Source organism: Dendronephthya gigantea, unplaced genomic scaffold (genome assembly GCF_004324835.1).
Source record: "Dendronephthya gigantea isolate DGI-Jeju-01 unplaced genomic scaffold, DenGig_1.0 000074F, whole genome shotgun sequence".
Classification (NCBI taxonomy): Eukaryota; Metazoa; Cnidaria; class Anthozoa; order Malacalcyonacea; family Nephtheidae; genus Dendronephthya; species Dendronephthya gigantea.
This window is the reverse complement of record NW_021163084.1, coordinates 1,136,378-1,156,411: the sequence shown is the minus strand read 5'-3', so window position 1 is coordinate 1,156,411 and position 20,034 is coordinate 1,136,378. Positions and strand designations below refer to the sequence as shown.

Here is a 20,034-nt window from a genome sequence, read left to right as displayed (position 1 = left end):
TAGAAACATAGAAACATAGAAACATAGAAACATAGAAACACAGAAACGTAGAAATGTAGAAACACAGAAACACAGAAACACAGAAACACAGAAACATGGAAACACAGAAACACAGAAACACAGAAACGTAGAAACGTAGAAACACAGAAACACAGAAACGTAGAAACGTAGAAACACAGAAACGTAGAAACATAGAAATGTAGAAACACAGAAACGTAGAAATGTAGAAACACAGAAACATAGAAACAGAGAAACACAGAAACACAGAAACACAGAAACACAGAAACACAGAAACACAGAAACACAGAAACACAGAAACACAGAAACACAGAAACACAGAAACACAGAAACACAGAAACACAGAAACACAGAAACACAGAAACACAGAAACACAGAAACATAGAAACACAGAAACGTAGAAACCTGGAAACGTAGAAACTAGAACCATAGAAATAAGAAACATGAAAACATGGAAACACAGAAAACTGGAAACACTGTGTTATATATTTCCGCGATTCTAATAAATATTCCGTGACCCGTAACATGGGCTTATAACCTGGAAAGTGATATAAAGTTAGATACAAAGGTTCCCACACAATGCAAACGCTTTTGGGGTGTAACTGCCGAATTTTCAATCGATAAACTTTTGAGTCTGTATCTTAGAGGAAATTAAGATAATTGTCATAGCACGTCATCATGATGGCGGTAAGGAGTGTTGTCTGATATTGATAAAGCAAGCAGTACTAAATTCAAATTAATCACACGAAATTAAATGCGCAATGCAATGGTTCAGTTAGCAATTAAAAGTTCTAGTAAAGAAGTGAGTGACAAAAAAGGACAAGTCAACATCGGTCAAATGTGAAGAACACGCGATGGTCTGCTCACACAAATATAAGACCAAGATGATGAATGTTGCAGTTCGGTTCACCAAGATTATAAACTGATTCATAAGACAAATAGTGAAAAATGACGCTGATTATCAGTCATAAAAAATACAGTTAGATAAACGTATAGTAAACAAAGAATATCATTTTATCTTCTAGCATGTCATTTTATCTGTAGATATATTTATCTTTTTTTCCGAGACACCGAACTGTACATTAAAATTAAAAAAGTTTAAAATTTAATACTACTGTCTTTATCAAAGTCTTTGTACCTGTAATAAATGAAAAGAACATTCACTCTTATAATACAAGCATATATTAGCTAACCCAATGTACAAAGCCACTTACCTTATTTTAAAACCATCTGGTATCATCAGGGATATAGAGCAACTCGATTTTAAAGCGGGCAGTGTTACAACTATATGCAACTATATGCAAGTTAATATGCAACTTGCAGACATGTAAAGTAGTGGAATACGAACATTTCTTACGATCTGTTAAAATTATAATTGCATTGCAAGTGGCAAGGAGAATTGCATAGTGTAACAGCACCCTTAAGTATTTTATGCCATATTTAGAAGAACTGCTGTAAAAGGTAAAAATGCCCTTACATTGACAAAAAAAAACTTAACAAAAGATATAATTAGGTAAACTAATGTTCTTGCAGGTGGACCACGAGGTTAAACCCAGTTACATGCCTATAATCAATCTCACTGCCAGAAATTTCCGAACAAAAGTAGCTAAATACGTAATGATTCCACAACCATGTTTTTAAAAATTCTTTTTACGACAGTGTTCTGGGAATCGAACCCAGAAGCCACACACGCGTTTTTATCACTATGAACGAACACGTTTTGGTTTGGCCCTGACATGGACACTGTTTTTTAAAGCCAAACGAAAAGGAGGGAAACCGGAGTGCCCGGAGAAAAACCCTCCGAAGGTGACCTGAATTTCAGGTTACCTGACCGGCGATCCGAATTTGGGAATCATCTGAAATGACAGTCAGTCTTTATTTATAATAGTTCACCCCTTCAGTTCCGCTCTCATCCAAACTGAGTCCCAGGAATTGCCATGCAATTCTTGAGCTTCGTTAATTCGATCCTGCTGGTGGTCTAACGTGCGAAGCGCGCGTATCGCCCGTTGCAAAACACTAGGCTCTCAGAAATTAAACTGCGCTTTGTCTGACAGTGGCAACAAAAATTATTTCAAATATTCAAATGTACATTTTATGATAAAGAAAAACTTCGTATTCACGACTTGCATGCTTTTTCATCTCAAACTGATGTGGACAACAGCACTCTTCTACTAACCATTCATAAGACATGCACCTCATGCACTGTTTTTATTTCTTTGTTTATACGTTTTGGATTACGGTTGACCAAGAAATGAAGAAATAAACGTAATCGGGCTCAACATGCAACTTACTTAATACGGGTAATCAATGCCCCTTACCTTTCGCACCGTATAATTACCTTTGGTAAACAGTGTACCAAATTTCACTTGCATCACTGCTCCATTCCAAACAGTTGTGTTCTTCTTCAACAACCTCTCGACGGTGGGGCGTGCAAGAAATTGAACAACATAGTAAGTGTGTCAAAATGCAGAAGGAGTTAGCTTTTTAGGCATGAGGGTACTATACAATATTAACCTGCAGTTTTAACACTCTACCCACAGATAACCCTATTGTACAGGTCCAGTTATCATGCAATGTAATATATCTTGTAAGGCATATTTTGGAGGCATATTTTCTTTCTTATATACAGACTTCATAAAGTTGGTCAAAATGATTACGTTTATTTCCTTCATATTTGAAATTAACCGGATTTTTAGAGGTTCAAACGGCAATCAGAAAAATCAATACTAACATGGGAAGCAAAAGAGTGCTAGTGTCTAAACATCCGATATAGTAATTTTTTTTCGTATGAAACTTCAATAATTCGAATTTAAATGTTCCAAGACTAAAGTATAATTTTTGTTGTCACTGACAGACGTCCTTCGAAACGATCGCATTATAAGCTAAACAGACTAACAGAGAACTTATATAATCATATAAGTACACTGGATTGATTGCCTTGATTCGTATTCATCTAAAATTAGGCCAATACGAATTCGATAAAAAATTTTTCGCCGCGTGCGCGTCGACAAAATGCCAATTGCATTTTGTTACTTTCATTTTAACGTTTCAAAGCCATCATCGTTTCATCCATCTTCCGCAGCCGTTAAGGTGGTCGTATACAAAAAATATAAATATTTAATAACCTTTCAATAATTTAGGAAAAGCGCTTCTGAAATATTTCTCAATCGAACCTAGATATTTTTACTTTAAGCAAATTTTTACTCTGAGCAAAGGCTCAGCCTTATTCTTTTGTTTCATAAGTTCTATTGTATTGTTCGATTGAAAAATTTTAATCGTTTTTTTAAGCAAACGAAAAGTCCCAGTTCTTCGGGCAAGATAACTATTGCAAACGATTTTCATATTTTTCGAAATAAAAGAAAAAAGTTTTTGCATAAGACCACCGTATACGTCGGTAAAATTCACACACAAGTGACAACTATAGGAATGTTTCATCAAGAAACCTCGAAAACGACCTGATAAAAGCTGTGAAATTTTCTGTTATCATGCATTGTCGACTAAAGGGTGAAATGTCACTTGATGTGTGAATATACTAGGTTAGACCACCAGAAGGAATCGAGAATATACCATGCATGCAATTACATTAGCCATGCATTACTCTAATTAGTATACCCAAAGTATGTACCTCAACCAGCTTCCACCTTGTACACCCATGTCGTCGTCCAGCATCTGATCCTGCGACGATCCTCCAACACCTGATGCTGCGACGATCACTCACGACATCTGATCCTGCGACGACACTCACGACATCTGATCCTGCGACTATCACTGACGACATCTGATCCTGCGACGATCCTTCATCATCTGATCCTGCGGTGATCCTGCAACACCTGATCCTGCGACGATCACTCACCACATCCGATCCTGCGATGATCCTTCAACTGCGGATTCTGCGATGATCCATCATCATCTGGTTCCTTAACGTAGATACACAAATATGGTATTGTTAATTTCCAAAAGAGAAATGTCATTTATGTAAAAAGCATTCAAGATAAGCACAAAACTAGACCTTCAACATCTCCTACGCCACTCCTCCAAGGCCTTCGCATTGCGCACGCGAATACAAAATGTCATGCACGTTTTGTCGGAAATATTCATCGTTTTCTTCATGGTCCCGAGAAAACTAAAACACTCGACTATTATCTCCTTCTAAAGATACAATTTCTCATGCATTTTTATGTTTTAGGCGCTCTGTGAGCGATATTTTTTTCTGGACCATTGTCGTTCTGGATGGAGAAAATACAAGTGACGGGGCCCCAGAATCACTTGCATTTCCCCCGCATGCACTGGACACGACCAGGTTATTAACCCATGCAAAACCCGAAATTTCAAAATAAAGGAGGTAAACAGAAGTGTGTTCAGCATATCTGAGCCAAAAGCCAAACCCATGCAATTTTTACTCATGCATATTTTAACCGAAATCAAACTGTATTCGCGCGCGTAAATGTTCCAAGGCAGCTTCTACCATCTCTCAAATCCGACGATTGGTTCATTCTGAAAAAGAAAACCTCGATAAAGCAAAAAAATTCACGGGTATATGAATGAAGCTTAGTTAAGTGACTCGTTTTCCAGGGAAGCAAAGCCATAGCCATAGGATTCCACTACAGCACGGATCAGATACTTTGAATGACTTTGAATGTAGGAAACTATAATAAACAGGCTCAGTGAAATAACAGCACATGTTTAGCATAAAGTACATGCATATATCAATATACCGGTTTTTCCCACAGTCCCACTGATCTGGTTTTTTCGGATACGAAAACCCGTGTCCGAAGAACGCATTGCGTCAGCCGCTGAAGTCGGCTTGATTATACGGCTCCATTAAACGACAAGTTTCGCCCACCGTGTACAAACGTGTTGTTTCAAGTCACAATTCCAAAATACGCATATATTAATGCCTATTATTCGCGGCAAACAAGCGTTTGTGTTTCGCCTTCCCCATCTTTCGGTGCTGTTGTTAGTTCTGAAATGAAACAAGCAAAAAAAGAATCATGTTAACTTGCATTTCACATTTTCAATCGAAATTTAAAAGGTATAGCAGTAAAAATCGGCAAGATCGGCCTCGAGTTGCTAATGTCTTCTTGCTATTCAAATCAACACGACGATAACCTTAATTGCAAAACCAAAGGCAAAGATTAAGCCAACAGATTCTTTAAACTAACCATTAGCATGTACCTGAGCAAAGGTTCTTCCAACTTTTCCCTATACGCTTCGAGTTTTCGGAACGAACACATTTTAAAAAGAAGTCACAACGTTTTCAAACCACCAATTTTGACTTTCTTTCCGAATTCACCACCTTTTATTACCCGAAATACCTGCCTACAGACAATGCACTTTATGCATCGATGACACTTAACAGTAAGCCTGTAAGGCCTGTTTCACACGTTGTGCTTCTCAATGTCCCAAACGCATAAACTACAGTTGATAATGAGGCATCTTCATTGATTAACTATTGTTTTAAATGTTCCGCACATTACAGAAGCACGACGTTTGAAAGAGGTCTATGACTCATGTAAATAATGTAATTTCCCCGACCCAGTTTGGCAGATTTGCCCGGAATAAATTAGCCAACAAAGTTGTGCAGTCTCAGGCAATATTTTTGCATATTTCTATTGTCCGTTGCCAGTGATTAATAAAATACCGGTCCCTGAAGCGATCAATGCATTATGAACGGGGTATTTTCATACTTTAAAGGGTCTTAATTTCGAGTGGAATTATACACACTTCGAATTAGTCAATGAGTCAACCATAGGTCCTACGGCAAATTATAGAGGTTTAAGACTCTTTAAACCTCTAGAATTTACCAACATCGAGTGAGTGCCAAAAATAATAATCGATTTACCCTCACTTATTAATTTTAGTTTGATATAAAACCCTAAGCCCCCTTCAGATTTTTAACTTTAGCTTGTCAGGTGGCAGGTTTTCAGAAAATTACGAAAAACCAAAATCTTTTTTTATCGGAAAACAGGAGGGAGATGGCATTTTTTTCAAGCCTTAAATCGCGGTTGGTCAGTGGTAACTACAATGAGCAGAATGAACCAGTAGCGTCAGGGAAAGGCCAAAAAGCTGGGCAGGTGCAATGGTTACACCCAAAAGCTATTGCATGATGTGGGAACGTTTATACCTGAAACTTTTATCCAACAATTAAGGTTGGAACTTGTTTTCAATGCGACACAGCATATTTCAAAGAATCTTTTTAATCAATTTACAATTAATTATATGTCATTTACAGCTACATCAGTTAGGACCGCTGGTTTAGGCTATAAAAATCATTAAATAAAAAGCAATTCTATATTAGCCACGCTACACGCGTTCGTTTCATTAAATAAAATACAATGAGTTCAACACAAACTATATAGATTTATCTGAGATATCTAATGTATCCATAACTCTGTAAAGTCCAAAAATCCACGTTGATGTATGAAGTTCTAAATCACACAGACCAAATACCAAAGTCAGATCAGCTGATGGTGATCAAGCATCATCTTATTCTAATAACTAATGGTTGATCACAATCTCCTGAACGAAACAATGTGAATATGGTGTGTCCTAAGACAAATATTTAATCTCTCATATACTACATTTTGATGAAAGCATTTTATCGTAATCTCTTTTCGGAATTCGAGAACTTTACGGAGCCGGTTTAATAGTCGACATAATATTTCTATGAATTTCATCTACAGTATAAATTTTTGCTTTGTTTAACAACTAGATATAGACTACAGTATGTTATCTACATAAATCCAATTTTATACAATTTTATCCCAAAGGTATCCTGCAACGCGGGTGATATCCATGCAGTTTCACACGTGTACATCACACAAGTGGTTGAACTTTCGTGGGATACACGAGCGATCGCCTCGCAGGGCACACACAGGCTCCTTTTCTAGTTTTTTTTTTACAAATCATAGCTACTTAATTAATAATATACAAACGATTATTTCAAATCCACAAATATAAAATTTCTATCGTTTAAGACGCCCTAAACTGCTTTTCATTTTTATTACAGGTGAATATCCCACCCCCGGCTCTCTGAAACCAAGCCCTTCTCCCACTTTACCAAGGTGCAAACTATATTACCCTAAGATTCTAAATAAACAACAACTATTACAATCGTTAAGACTTCTTCAAGAACAAAACCTACAAAAGTCTAAGAATTTAAAAGTAAGACATACTTATAATATACACACTAGAATATTGGCATATTCTACTTCGCAAAATCACCTCAATTCAAGGCTCGTCCATACTATTTTTTCTTTTTTTGCGGCTCAATTTTACTGGATGCTTTTACTTATGCACTTGTATTGCATAAACGAGCCTTTCACTAACCATATATTCATGGCAGAGATGATTCCAAAACATCGATGGCTGACGAGGAACGGGCTCCCCGAGGGACAATCTTCACCGGGTATTTGATTGGTTTGATAACCTTCGGGTCAGGTCTAGGCAACACCGGCAAACCATGGTTGTATGCATCTTCGTACACCAAACTTTCTGCAAGGCGGCGATCTTTCGTCTCTTGGTCTTTGCCGTTTAATTCCTTTGCGCGTTCCTGGTGTTCTTTGTAAAGACGCTCGTGTATCTTGAAAGACTCTTCGTCGTTGACATATCGTACGCCTTCTTGTTCGTTCTGAACACGTAACGCCATCTCGCGGTCTTCTTCGATCTAAAGCAGGTCAAGTTTATGTGTGAATGATTATCTTATCTTATATTATGTCCAGATATTCTGGATATAAATGCTAAAATAAGATAATTGTAAGCGCCTGAAGGAGAGATAGGATGGGGATAACACGAACCTGTTTCCTTTTCAACATCTCTTTTTCTTTCCTTTCTTCGAATTCTAAACGTTCTTTCTCAACCCTCGCTCCATGTTCATCGTTTTCTATGTTCTGTAATTCAAGCGCTATGGTGGCATCGCTGGTTTGATCTTCATACATCTCAGAGACAGGTGGCGCTGAAGGCTGTACCTCGGAGTGGATCATTTCTGGAGAGCCTTCATCGCTTTGTAATGTACGAGCGATCATCTCATCATCTTTGATCTGCTGATACCTACGGTGAAAATTATCACATTTTGTACTTTTTCTTCACAAATTGTTATGAAAGGAAGAATATATCTTTAGCTCAACGCAAAAATATTGGATCTGATCAGGGAAGGGATGAAATATTTATTGTATTATTTTCAAAAGTTCTTCTTAAAGTAAAATAGTAAAATCAATTGATATTTTAAAAACTACGGTCCTGCTTTCGCTGCAAGCTTTCTTCTGCTTTCAAAGGCTCTAGTAATGCTTCTATACTCTAAGCTGTTATCCACTAGAGGAACATCCAATGGCATGATGTATACACGTACTCACGACTTACCTCGTGATCTCAGGGTCAGACCAATAACCACTGCACGAAGAGAACGACTCTAACAGCGTTTGGTTGCGTTTCTTATTGGTATTGTCCAGAGCCCATGCAGGTAGTTCCTTCTCATCTGTTTTCTGATACCAACCTGACAACTGTGAAAATGCAAGGACAAAACACGTAAGTTTTGGTGTCCGGAATTCTTAAAAAATTCAGGCAACATTGCAGCAGAGGCTGGCTTGTGTGAAAAATATATATAATTTAATATATAATCTTTAACAAGAGTGTTCAGGAACGCTTTTAGTGACAAGACTGTGATTTGCCTTCATTACATATGATCCTGATATGATCGATTTAATTTCTACAGCCTCTATTCGCAACATACCTCGTCAGAATTCGTTAGATTCCAGGCTTCTCTCCCAACGATATCACTTTCCACAGACCTTCGTGGCAGGAACGGTCCAGTTGGGCCATCTCCACTATTCGACCAAACATCGGTAGACCCAGCCCAAACATCGGGCGAATGCTGCCTTGGTGAGCCAAGCGGAGAATGTGACCTCGGAGAATGGCTCCCGTAGGAGTCCCCGCTACTCACACCACTGCTGACACTACTCAAGTGTGGACGGGAGTAGGTCTCTTCTGAAACTGCCGAATCTTCAATCGACAAACTTTTGGTATCACTGTCCGTTTTAAAGCCAGAGTCTGTATCCTGAAGGAAATGAACGATAATTGTCAAACCAAGATCACGGTATTCGGGTCTCGGATAAAAAATCTCAGTGATAATCACATAGTGTGCTTGCGATAAATTGAATAACAGGCTATCATAGATAGGCCCACAACCACGGTAGTTACTAATTGTGTATTTCTGAGTTAACTAAGATTTTACTGTGCAAAATGAAGTTTAAAGAGTTTTATACAACCAGTCCCTGGTATTTTGCGTTGTCTAGCGCGCCACGACCATACGAATCAGTGAAAGAGATGATTGACAGTGATTGACTTACCTCAGAATCTCCGGCGAACGGTGTTCTACGAACGAAGCTGAAGTGCGGATGAAACGATGCATTATGGACGACGTCCACGTGATCAATCAACGCTCTCGGGCTGAGCGAAGACGGTGGGTAGTGAGAGAAGCCATTAAACCTATCAATATCTGGCCCAACTCGTGTTCCAACAGCTCCGAAACGGTTCGCATCATTGGGGTAATATTGATGAGACTGGAACTGAGAGTAACCATTCGGTGCTGGGACGTATTGTGCACAACGGAACCGCTGACTAAAATTATAGTTTAACAGTTCGCTCTTACGGCGACGTATCTCCTCGATACGACGTTGTTGATTGTACTCCGAGTGCCCATTCATGACCCCATTTGTTCCATTTATCCCGTTCAATCCATTCATACCATTGACGCCGTTCAGGCCATTCAGAGCAGCTTCTTCTTCAACTGTGAGAGGTGAAGTACGCGTGGGACCTGAAAGAGAGATTATGGAAATCAAAATCAAACGTTTCCGTTTGCAAAACATATGATAAATATAAGACCAAAATATCCCAAAATATTCAGTATTTGTATAAACTATCAAGCCAAGTAGAATAACTTCAAAGAACACTTTATAGTCTCAAAAATTTTCAGGGCCTTTACCTTTGGTATTACAATTCAAGGACTTTCCAAGAGAATCATATCAGTTTAAAAAGTCGCTTATAAACTGAAGACTATTCACTATGATGAAATGCAGCCTCTAAGCTTACCTACATCCAGTTCTAATCTATAAATCGCAGACTCACCTGGTCTTCCAACATTATCCATATGGCCGTTCACATGACCGTTCCCATTGACAGCAGAATAACCATTTGTTCTACCCATCCATGGATAATTGAAGCTCTGGTCTGAGTTATGTGGTGGTGTCAGACCATCTGTCGCGACGTGGTTACGAAAACCATTCTCCTGACCGTTATACATAGATGGAGGCTGGGAATGGATGTTGAGGTTACGTAATTGTTGCACCATGACGTCATGGGAATTATGATTGTTGTGCGCGCGCACCAGCTGACTATAACTTGAGGAGCTCACCGGATAATCTTGACCTATGAATGACATGATATAAGTACAGAAGCTTATTAACAAATGACGGGCACTAAAATCTTGATTATTTGATTTATGGTTAACATTAAAGGTGGTTAGCAAGTGCAAACCCAAACACGAATATGAGAAAATTAGGTACACTAACTTTTGCCTCACATAACCTAAAGTTTTCATACATCATAGATGGTCGACAATGCTTTTTAATATCAAACATCTCTCACAATCCTTACCATTCGATTGAGAAAACAATGGTGATGATCTTATCGAACCATTGCGGTTGCTGTGACCATTTTCTGCGGGTTCATCATTGTGGTTTGGTGAATATGATAGATGATCAGGCATTCCACCTCTTGCGTTGACTACACCGTTCCCACCTGGTCGAGCTGCCTTGGCCTTGCGACGATATCTAAAATATTTCAAATGAAAAACCTCTATTTTAGCATCAGGTGAACACTGGTTTTTTGTTGCAAGATAGTGGACTTCAAAACTCTGTGAAATAAAGCTTGGTTCATTTGAGTTCATATTAACATGTCTTGAATTTGTCAACAACAACTAAGATAGAAAACAAGCAATTGAAAAATCAAGCAATAGAAAAAAAGCATAATTTTCAGTGGATGTAAGCAAAATTTAGAACTAAAATTCTAAAAGTAACAACATAAGATATAACTTACTTGTCCAACTCATCCTCAGAATGTGCAAATGTACAACTTTGACCTCTTGGACATGATCCTCTTTGGGCAAAATCACGGCACATACTGGTCTTAAACTTGCTGTGCACAGGTTGGTCAGATGTCGGTTTGACCCTTATTCCATGAGTCTGTGAATAGAAAAAGATAGACTTTATGAGTTAGGCATATTGGGGTATATTATTACCAGAGACTTGATTACTATCCATTACAGCAGGTCAGATGTTTAATCTTTTTTCTCAAAGTTGCAAGTATACACCACTACCATGTAATTTTGACAATGGTCATGGAAAAGCCATTGTGGTTTTTCAGATTGTACAGGAAAAAGTTATATTACAGGGGCGGATTTTCTGGGGGGGTGCAGGGGGGTGCGCACCCCCCCAAAATGTTCTAGCACCCCCCCAAAAAAAATTCTAAATGTTTACGGAAATTTTTACTTTGCGTATATCTTCGTTGTTATTTACAACACTGCCAAAAAATTTAGTGTAACTATAAATACATTTGATGTTAACATCTCCAAAAAGTTTGAAGATTGAAGAATAGATCCTACAAAGGCTACATAGAATTTTAACTTTGTGTAATTTTAGTATTTTCCGACAGTCATTCGCATATCAAATGTTCGACCTTTGACCTTGTTTACGTTCGCCAGATAATGTTGCATGCCAACTGCGTGACAATGCAATATTTAAGTACCTGTATGATGTAATCACACATGGTTCAACTTTGCGATTGGCCTTTAATGGAATTTGCTTACTCATAGTGTGTTATGTCATAGATTATTTTTGGTTAATTAAGTCATATTTTACCCTAACGGTCGGTATAAAAGCCGGTCACTTTATACATTATTCATGAGTGTTAGTGAATCGTGAAGAGTCTGAAGAACATCTAATATAGCTGAATTTTGTGAAATCTTTTGTTTTCAATACCAAAACACAACGTGAGTGATTTTTCATTTGCGAATTGTTGGACAAACCGAGTAGAGAGAACAATGAAAAGGCGCCAACCGTCGCTTACAGATTTTTTCCACAAGAAAAAAAAGGTTAGTGTCATCACAGTATTCTGCAATATTATTTATTGAGAAATTGGGCCGACTCGACTGTATGTTGCTGATCACACTATTCTTCAGTTCCAGAATCGAACCCACATGCACAACTGGCAATTGATCAAGATCAATATCCAGAACTTGAAGATGAACGAGATGAACATGAGACTGGACGAGACAATGCTGAGCGGGATAATGCTGAACCAGATGGAGTTCAACTTCATACAATTTGTGATCCTGAAGAGACTCAAGAGAGATCCACCCCTGAAACTAGCCAAGCAAGCTCCTGTGATCTCGATCAAGAATTGGACAAACCATCACAACCGAAGCTCCAGAAATTTCCAATAAATACAAACTTTTCAAGCAAAAAAACGAGATCTTTCAACGCAAACTGGTACAACCGCTTCGACTGGCTAGAGTATAATGTTCAAAGCGATGCAGCATTTTGCTTTGCTTGTAAAAACTTCTGCTCAAGAAATTCCGCAGACACCACATTTACCGTAACTGGCTTTAGAAAGTGGACTAATGCGCTAGATAAGGACAAAGGTTTTACGAAACACCAGAAATCAGAAGTTCACAAAAATTGCTACGAGAAATGGAAAGCAAAGGCCCGAATATCAGACGGAATAGATACAAGTATACTTGAGAAACTGGTTCCCGATCAAGCGAAAACAACTCAAAATAACAGAGATTACTTTAAACTTCTGTTCCAGTACGTAATTTGGTTTGCAACGAACGAAATAGCATTCCGGGGCCACGACGAGGCAGCTGATTCGAAAAACCCAGGCAACTGGACAACGTTTATCAAGATGCAATTACAGACCAACAAGGAGTTTCGAAGTCTCCACCAAGCGATAACAGAAAAAAGGCTTCTTGTTGACTACACCAGTAAAACGTCTCTTAATGAAATGCTGTCTGTACTCGCGGTTCAGATACGGAAAGAGATATGCCATCAGATCGAAACTGCCGGGTGCTTCAGTGCGCTGATCGACGAAAGCAAAGACAAAGGCAAGAGGGAAGAGCTTGCTTTCTCTGTTCGTTACTACACCAACAAGGTACAAGAGAGATTTCTATCCATGACTGCACTCACCAAATTTGATGCAGAAGCTATCTCAGCAGTTACGAAAGACCTGATCTCTGACGTACAGCAGAAATCCAACGGATCGCCTATTATCAGCCTCGGCGCAGATGGCGCTAGCGTGATGTCTGGCTGGTTAGCAGGAGTCGCAGAACTGCTTCGATCAAGGTATTTTGAATGGCTAGTTTACATCCATTGTACTGCCCATCGTTTGAATTTGGTTGTAGGAGACATGCTAAATGCATCTTTGTCGTCAATGGATGTTATGACCACAATAAAATCCTGCCATACACTGCTTAATAAACCGAAGATCAGACAAAAGTACGAATCACTCCACAGAGAAATGTATCCTGGCAAACAAGTTAAACATATTGTGCAGCAAATCGATGTTCGTTGGGGATGCAAATACGAAGCCGTTAATGTTATATCTGAAAGATTTGATGTTGTCCTCACGACTCTGATAGATGTGGCAAACAACCCCGGTGGAAGTGATGAAGATGATGAGTATCAGTATACGAAGTCACAGGCAGAAACAGCAGCTGGACTGTACCACAAACTGATGTCAGGAAAGTTCATCGTGGGTCTGACAACACTTCATAAGTATCTCGGCAAGCTATACTTCCTTAATAAAGAACTTCAGACCGAAAAAATTGATTGGACGGACGTTCAATACGAGCTGACCCGAACTCGGGACTTAATTAACAACATTAAAGATGAGGACATATTCATTGCGTCGAAAGAAATTTCAAGAAAGACTGGAAATCCCTTAGCTCTCTGCGACACAATGCCTATCCACAACCTTAGAGCTACAACAGTTATGACTCCCGACGATCAGGATCATCAGGTAAAAGAATTTATTGCAGATCTCAATGCAGAGCTGAAAAATAAACTCAACGATGAGTTCAATGTCAGATTTGACTCCAAGAACATAGACATCCTTAGAGCTATCAATGCTCTTAATGCAGGTTCAGATACCTACTTGAACTTAAGTGAGCTAGATGTGCTACTGAATACCTTCAGCTGTCTCAACATTAACAGATCTATCCTCGAACTAGAAATCGAAAGAGCTGAAGTTGATTATCGTCTTGGTCTACCAATAAATCCAAACAGGCTTCCGAACTTAACCACTTTAATTGCAGTTAAGAACACCATCTCGACATCAACCGCTTCAGTGGAAAGAGCATTTTCCGGCATGAATCGTGTCTGCACGAAGCTACGATCCACCCTTCTTCCAGAAAGATTAAGTGATCTTTTATGCATTTCGTTAAACAGAGATGTTGCTGATTTACTGGATTTGGACGAAGTCGTAACAGCATGGGGAAACATGCGCAATAGGAGGGCTAAAGTCTAAGTCATGAACTGACTAACTACTAACTAGTCTAACTGCATGTATATAATGTATAATGTACTTATTGCTAACCTGAGAATTGAGAACTTGAACATCTGCACAAATTTGAAATATTGCAAAGAAGTATTGTACAGCAATACAACTAGAATTTATAATTTTTATATATTATATAATATTTTATAACTTTATACCACTATTCATTAAGAAAAAAAGATATAAAAAAGTTAATAAAGTAATAATACTTTCATTACACGGGCTGGGTTCACTCATGCCTAAAAAATATACAACAGCCCGGGGCCCCGGGCAAGCTTTGCTAGCGCACTGATGCACCCCCCTAGGAAAATCTGCACCCCTCCTGTCAGATGAGCATTGATCCGCCCCTGTTATATTACATTTCTTGAACGCATTATCTTATTTATTCACCTTTGTGAACTCAACTAAGCCATGAACAACAGCAGTAACAGCTTTAAGAGCATCCTCCAGTTCTTGCCATGTTGGGGTAGTCGCATCTAGAAAATTAACAGATCTGTTAGAAAATGCCAGACTTTTGATGCTTCCTAATAACATCAACTTTAGTTTTCTCGTTACGATTAATTGTTCACAGCATAATCCAAACCATAAATCCCTACAATTCCTAATATTACTGCATAACTAATTCCATCCTTTATGACAAGATCCTAAATAACCCTCAATTTTTATATCGGACATTTATATCTGTCACTATTTAATGATCAATTGGTAATAAAAAATCTGATAAATGACAAGCATTCTCATGTACTGTTGAGTTGTATAAATTAGTAGACTAAAGTACAGTGTATTTTTGCCAAATGAATATTCATAAACTAACCTGGTGAACCATCAATTCTTGACAAGAGTTCAAAATGCTCTCTCAAACGACCAAGCTGTGCCGGATCACTAGATCGCTGCAGGGCGATTGTCAGTTCCTGGATGCTGGAGGCAAATGACTCTGGGGTTTGAAGCTAAATGAATAATGTTTGTTGGTTGTTGTGGGCAACAAAAATATTTGATAAAACATGTAACAGATTTCTTGGAAGGGAACAGTTTGTTAATGAGTTCTCTCAATATGTGCATAGTGATAATAGCAACTTTGTACATCCGTTTGTTGAAGCACACTCTCGTGTTATAGGCCTGGACCATCATCAGTACAAATCAAGCTCAGCAAAACTAAATTTACATGGAGTCTCCACAAAAAACATACAAAACAATTTGTTAACTAACAAATTGTCAAGTTACCTTATCAATAATTGACTGCATATGAGACTTGTGTCCTTGATCACCGTACAGTAAAGCTGACCATTGTTCAGGAGATATACGCAAACCTGCCTCGAGCGCTATTTGGACAATCTGGGAATCATGCTCACGTCTCAGAGCATCATATGTTCGAAACTAAAAAAGCAGTTAAAAATTTACCAATAAAGCACAATGACTTGTAGCTCTTTTATATGGCAAAGTAGCAAGACAAGAGGGAAACTGTATTTTCTATTTAAAGATGGTAAAGTTGGCACCATTATTTTTTGAGAATTTGACTTTCTAGTTAAAATTTTGTGGATGGATGATGATGTGCAACTGTGCCTAACTACAAAATTCCCACTCACCTGTTCTTTTAGTTGCATCAGTGATGACTCATCATCACGCTTGGTCACCTAACAAGAGAGAGATTAATTCATATTTTGAAATGTAAATTAAAGAATTGTCAGAAATAGATACTTAGTTACATGTTTAAATTCTTTATTTTACCTTAAAACACGATGCTCTATACAACAGTTGAACAACATGCCCAATGCTGGTCTTTGAGGCATGTGGAAACAACGCCTCGAGACGTTGAACCACAAACAGAACAATCACCTTCCTTGATAAGGCTTCACCACCTTCAAGTGCTAACAAGATGTACTTCAGAGCATCCTCTTGCATGGCTGGTCCAAGAAATTGGCAGCCTCGATTTCGTACAGCTGTCCATAGATTCTGCGACAACTGGGCAGAATTCTGATGGAGGAGAATAAACTCCAAGACTGTTCTCTCACCAAGACTTCGAATTGCCCTCATAATCCTTGCACATCCCTCTTCCTCTGCTAACTGGCAGTTAACAAGAGTTACTAGTTTTCTATGCATTGGCCGAGACAGTGTACCATTTGTTAGACCATTGCTTGTTGCCTCTGAGGGTGAACCATTCTTTGAGACAAGTGGACTAAGAAACAGGGCTAGCTCCTCTATACATTTTTTGGCTGCAAAATATTGACCCACATTCTCTTTTATCCTTGACACATCAGGGCAAGATGGTGTTGGAATTGTGAACCCAAGAAGTTGCAGCAAAGCATAGTTTATTGGCAAAATATCCACTTTAAGGTTGATGGTTGATTGATCAAAGGGACAAACAGTTCGATGTAGACTGGATATACATGATTTGCAGACTGTGTGACCACATCCCAAACTAATCGGTTGTCGTTGGGTGTCAGTAAAATCATGTGAACATATTGGGCATGTTAAAAACTCGGTCCACTGAGGGGTTGAGATAGGCATTCTTGCTGAAGTGTGACTTGCTCAAAGCATAACAAGGTGCTGTATAAAAAGAAAATTTTTAATTGAAATTGAAAATCAAAAGAGGATTGTTTGTAATGAAAAACAATAGCAAATTATACCTGAATTGGGGCTCATAAATGGGACAATAAATTGCCTAGTAAACTGAATTAATTGTCAAACTAGAACAATTTATCCATACTTGGCCATCAATTGTATTGCTTATGTTGCAAAGTATTTTCTAATAATAGTTAGTCTGAGGTTATTTATCACCACCTATGAGGGCTTTCAACACTGCATACTTTTTGTTTGCAAAATCTATTATCAATTTCCATCTGCGAGTTTTGATCACTGATATATCCATTTATAAAATGCAACCTGTTATTATCATGAATGCTGCATGTTGTGTAATTGTGAAACAATTACATAAGATTGGTTGTTAATATGGTCTCTAATAGTGCCAAAGACACTAATTTTTTACTTCCTTGATAAGCTACCCACTTTGAGAAGGCACACATATCTGCAGAAGCTGAACAAATCATGGACAAAAGACCAAACATAACCAATATGTAACAACACAATAACCAATGTTTTAAGAAGCAGTAAGGTAGATGATCACTATGCTGGATACATTCGATTGTCACCACAGGGTCAATAAACCTATGCATAACCCTTAACACAAAGCATCCTGTTCTTAAAAAATCAATTTTTGAATATCTTTTGCAGGTCAAAGCTTTGACAAAGAGCATATAATCACTGCACACAATAGTTTCCAGAGAAAAATCAGTAGTTTGGTTTCAACTTATATTCATTACCATATTTGAGAGGACAAGGCAAAATATCCTGCAGATAATTGTTAGGACATAACATTGAATATCAATTGTAAAATTTAAGACGTCCAGCACGTATATAAATTAAACCTGTCGTCATCAACCCCGGTAAAATTTGAGGAAATACAAATAACATAATTATATAAGTACCCAGGCAGCTGGGAAATTGCTTAGCTTGCTTTTCAAAAGTAAACAAAAGCCTGTTTCAGCTTGCCAAAAGTCGTCATCTTTATTTTTCGTTTTATATAGGCGAGAAATGACCAAGTTTACCGCATATAGTCCAGATCTTATCTGTAGACAAGCATCGTATACTTCACAAAACCCACTAGTAAAATACCGATATATGATTTAAACACGAAATCTGGCTGTTATAAATGCCTTTTGCGTGTGAAGTATAATAAAATTTGAAGCGATAAATATTTTACGGCAAACCATACTCAAGGGAATCCTCACTGGAATGAAAATGCAAAACACGTCGATCGTACGGAGATTTAATGGCCAATGCATACAGAGTAAACTGTAAACATGTTTTTGTTCCTGCGCTAAAATACTGCTACCATTTAGACATAATCAATAGTTTTATAAAAAAAATTGAACATATAATCTGGCCTCCTTTATCTAAATATTTTCAGATAAAAACACGAAATATCAAAATAAACCGATGTGTTTCTTCTACACGAAGCATAATATTTGTATTATTATGAAATAAAGGCTTTGACGATTTGATAAACCCAAATTTTATCGCAAAATATACCGATTTAAAGCGCTCTTTAGTATGAGGAACGGTTTAACTAAATGTTTGTAGAGTGTAAGGACTGAAAAAACACGAGAGGAAATGGCAGAAGGGACGTGCTTTTTCATATTCCAAAAATGTCTGGCTAAAGTCTGGTCGGGAAAACGCGGAGGAATATTAAAATTTCTGTTGATAAGTATGAAGACTACATCGCAGTAAAAGCTAATCTTCACAAAATCTATATTAAAGGCATATTAATTTTACGGTGGAAATAGTGAAAAATATAAATGTTGTGTTATTTTGCTAAAAGCAAGGCTAAGGAAATCTCAGTAAGTCTAGTCTCCCATGAAACATCGGCGTTGAGTAATTGAACTTGGCCCAATAACAAAACTAAACTGAGACAAATCCTCTTGCTCTGCTCTGCAAAAATTACAGTGTTTTACTATAACATACCTCTTTTCAAACTCCCAAAGCCTTTTGACACGTTTTCGAAGAGTATTTAGCTTTTTAATCACCTTTATTTCCTTGCATACGAAGGCAAATTTACGAAAACAATACAATTCTTTTAACAATTCGGAACGACGTTGTTTGTTCGACTCGCGAAAAGTTGTTCGATTATTTGACCAATTTAGGGTGTTGCCAGCTTCCTTTGGAAGCAAATAAAGCGTTGGGAATCAGGTCATAGACATCTAGAGCAGCTGGACTCTATAATAAAGCAATGACTTGTACAGAATTCGCAAAACAGTGCTCTTCTAAGCATCAAATTCTATCACGCCATTCACCGGAATAAGACATGACGGTCTTCAGGTAGTATCTCATTACAAATGCGCATGCGTAGTTGGACTATTCTCTGCCATACTGCGCTGTGATTGGTGGAGATTTCGCATGTGATATACACACGAACTTATGAGGGAGATATTCAGCCATATCATATATGAGCAAAATTTCGCCAATTCTAAGCCGAAAACACTCAGGTTTGGGCGTTTTCTTTACGAAATACACCCAGGAACAGGTGCTGTAGATAAAACTCAACAGGTCGCAGAAAGAACGGAAGACAAACGGGTTTTCAGCGGGAGTTTCGAGGCAATTTTATTGGTATTGTTTACAAGGAGTGACGTGCCCGGGCGCATTGCCCGTCCGCCCAAACACGAAACACAATGTGTCGGATATCTTGTCAACATTTTGTAAATCCCTAATTTGTCGGATATATTCGGTCCCCGAGTGTGAACAGACGATCTAAAATTTAAGGCGATAGATTATACATATAATCGAAATACAAAAATTGTGAAATTAAACGGCATTTTGCAAAATAGCACTTGATGTATATTTATATACAAAAACAAC

The 20,034-nt window shown here is 38.1% G+C and overlaps 1 protein-coding gene and 1 long non-coding RNA gene across 3 annotated transcripts; both read right to left on the bottom strand.

The window, feature by feature from the left end:
- Positions 1-3,328: 3,328 nt before the first annotated feature.
- On the bottom strand, positions 3,329-5,357 carry LOC114531789. 2 transcript variants are annotated; one of them, XR_003687888.1, is made up of 4 exons: positions 5,181-5,357; positions 4,734-4,981; positions 4,028-4,512; positions 3,329-3,935 (listed from the first exon to the last, which is right to left on the bottom strand). It is a non-coding gene; the product is annotated as an uncharacterized LOC114531789 (long non-coding RNA). The 2 variants fall into 2 exon arrangements; XR_003687887.1 differs by having other exon boundaries at positions 5,194-5,357.
- An 865-nt stretch (positions 5,358-6,222) lies between these two features.
- On the bottom strand, positions 6,223-19,500 carry LOC114531691. Its single transcript, XM_028553302.1, has 14 exons — positions 19,144-19,500; positions 16,351-17,169; positions 16,209-16,256; positions 15,847-15,999; positions 15,440-15,572; positions 15,016-15,101; positions 11,110-11,255; positions 10,669-10,844; positions 10,141-10,440; positions 9,363-9,829; positions 8,747-9,070; positions 8,377-8,516; positions 7,815-8,067; positions 6,223-7,684 (listed from the first exon to the last, which is right to left on the bottom strand). The coding sequence occupies exons 2-14, from the start codon at positions 17,128-17,130 to the stop codon at positions 7,355-7,357; spliced, it is 3,336 nt and encodes a 1,111-aa protein (XP_028409103.1). The 5' UTR covers positions 17,131-17,169; positions 19,144-19,500; the 3' UTR covers positions 6,223-7,354.
- Positions 19,501-20,034: the final 534 nt, after the last annotated feature.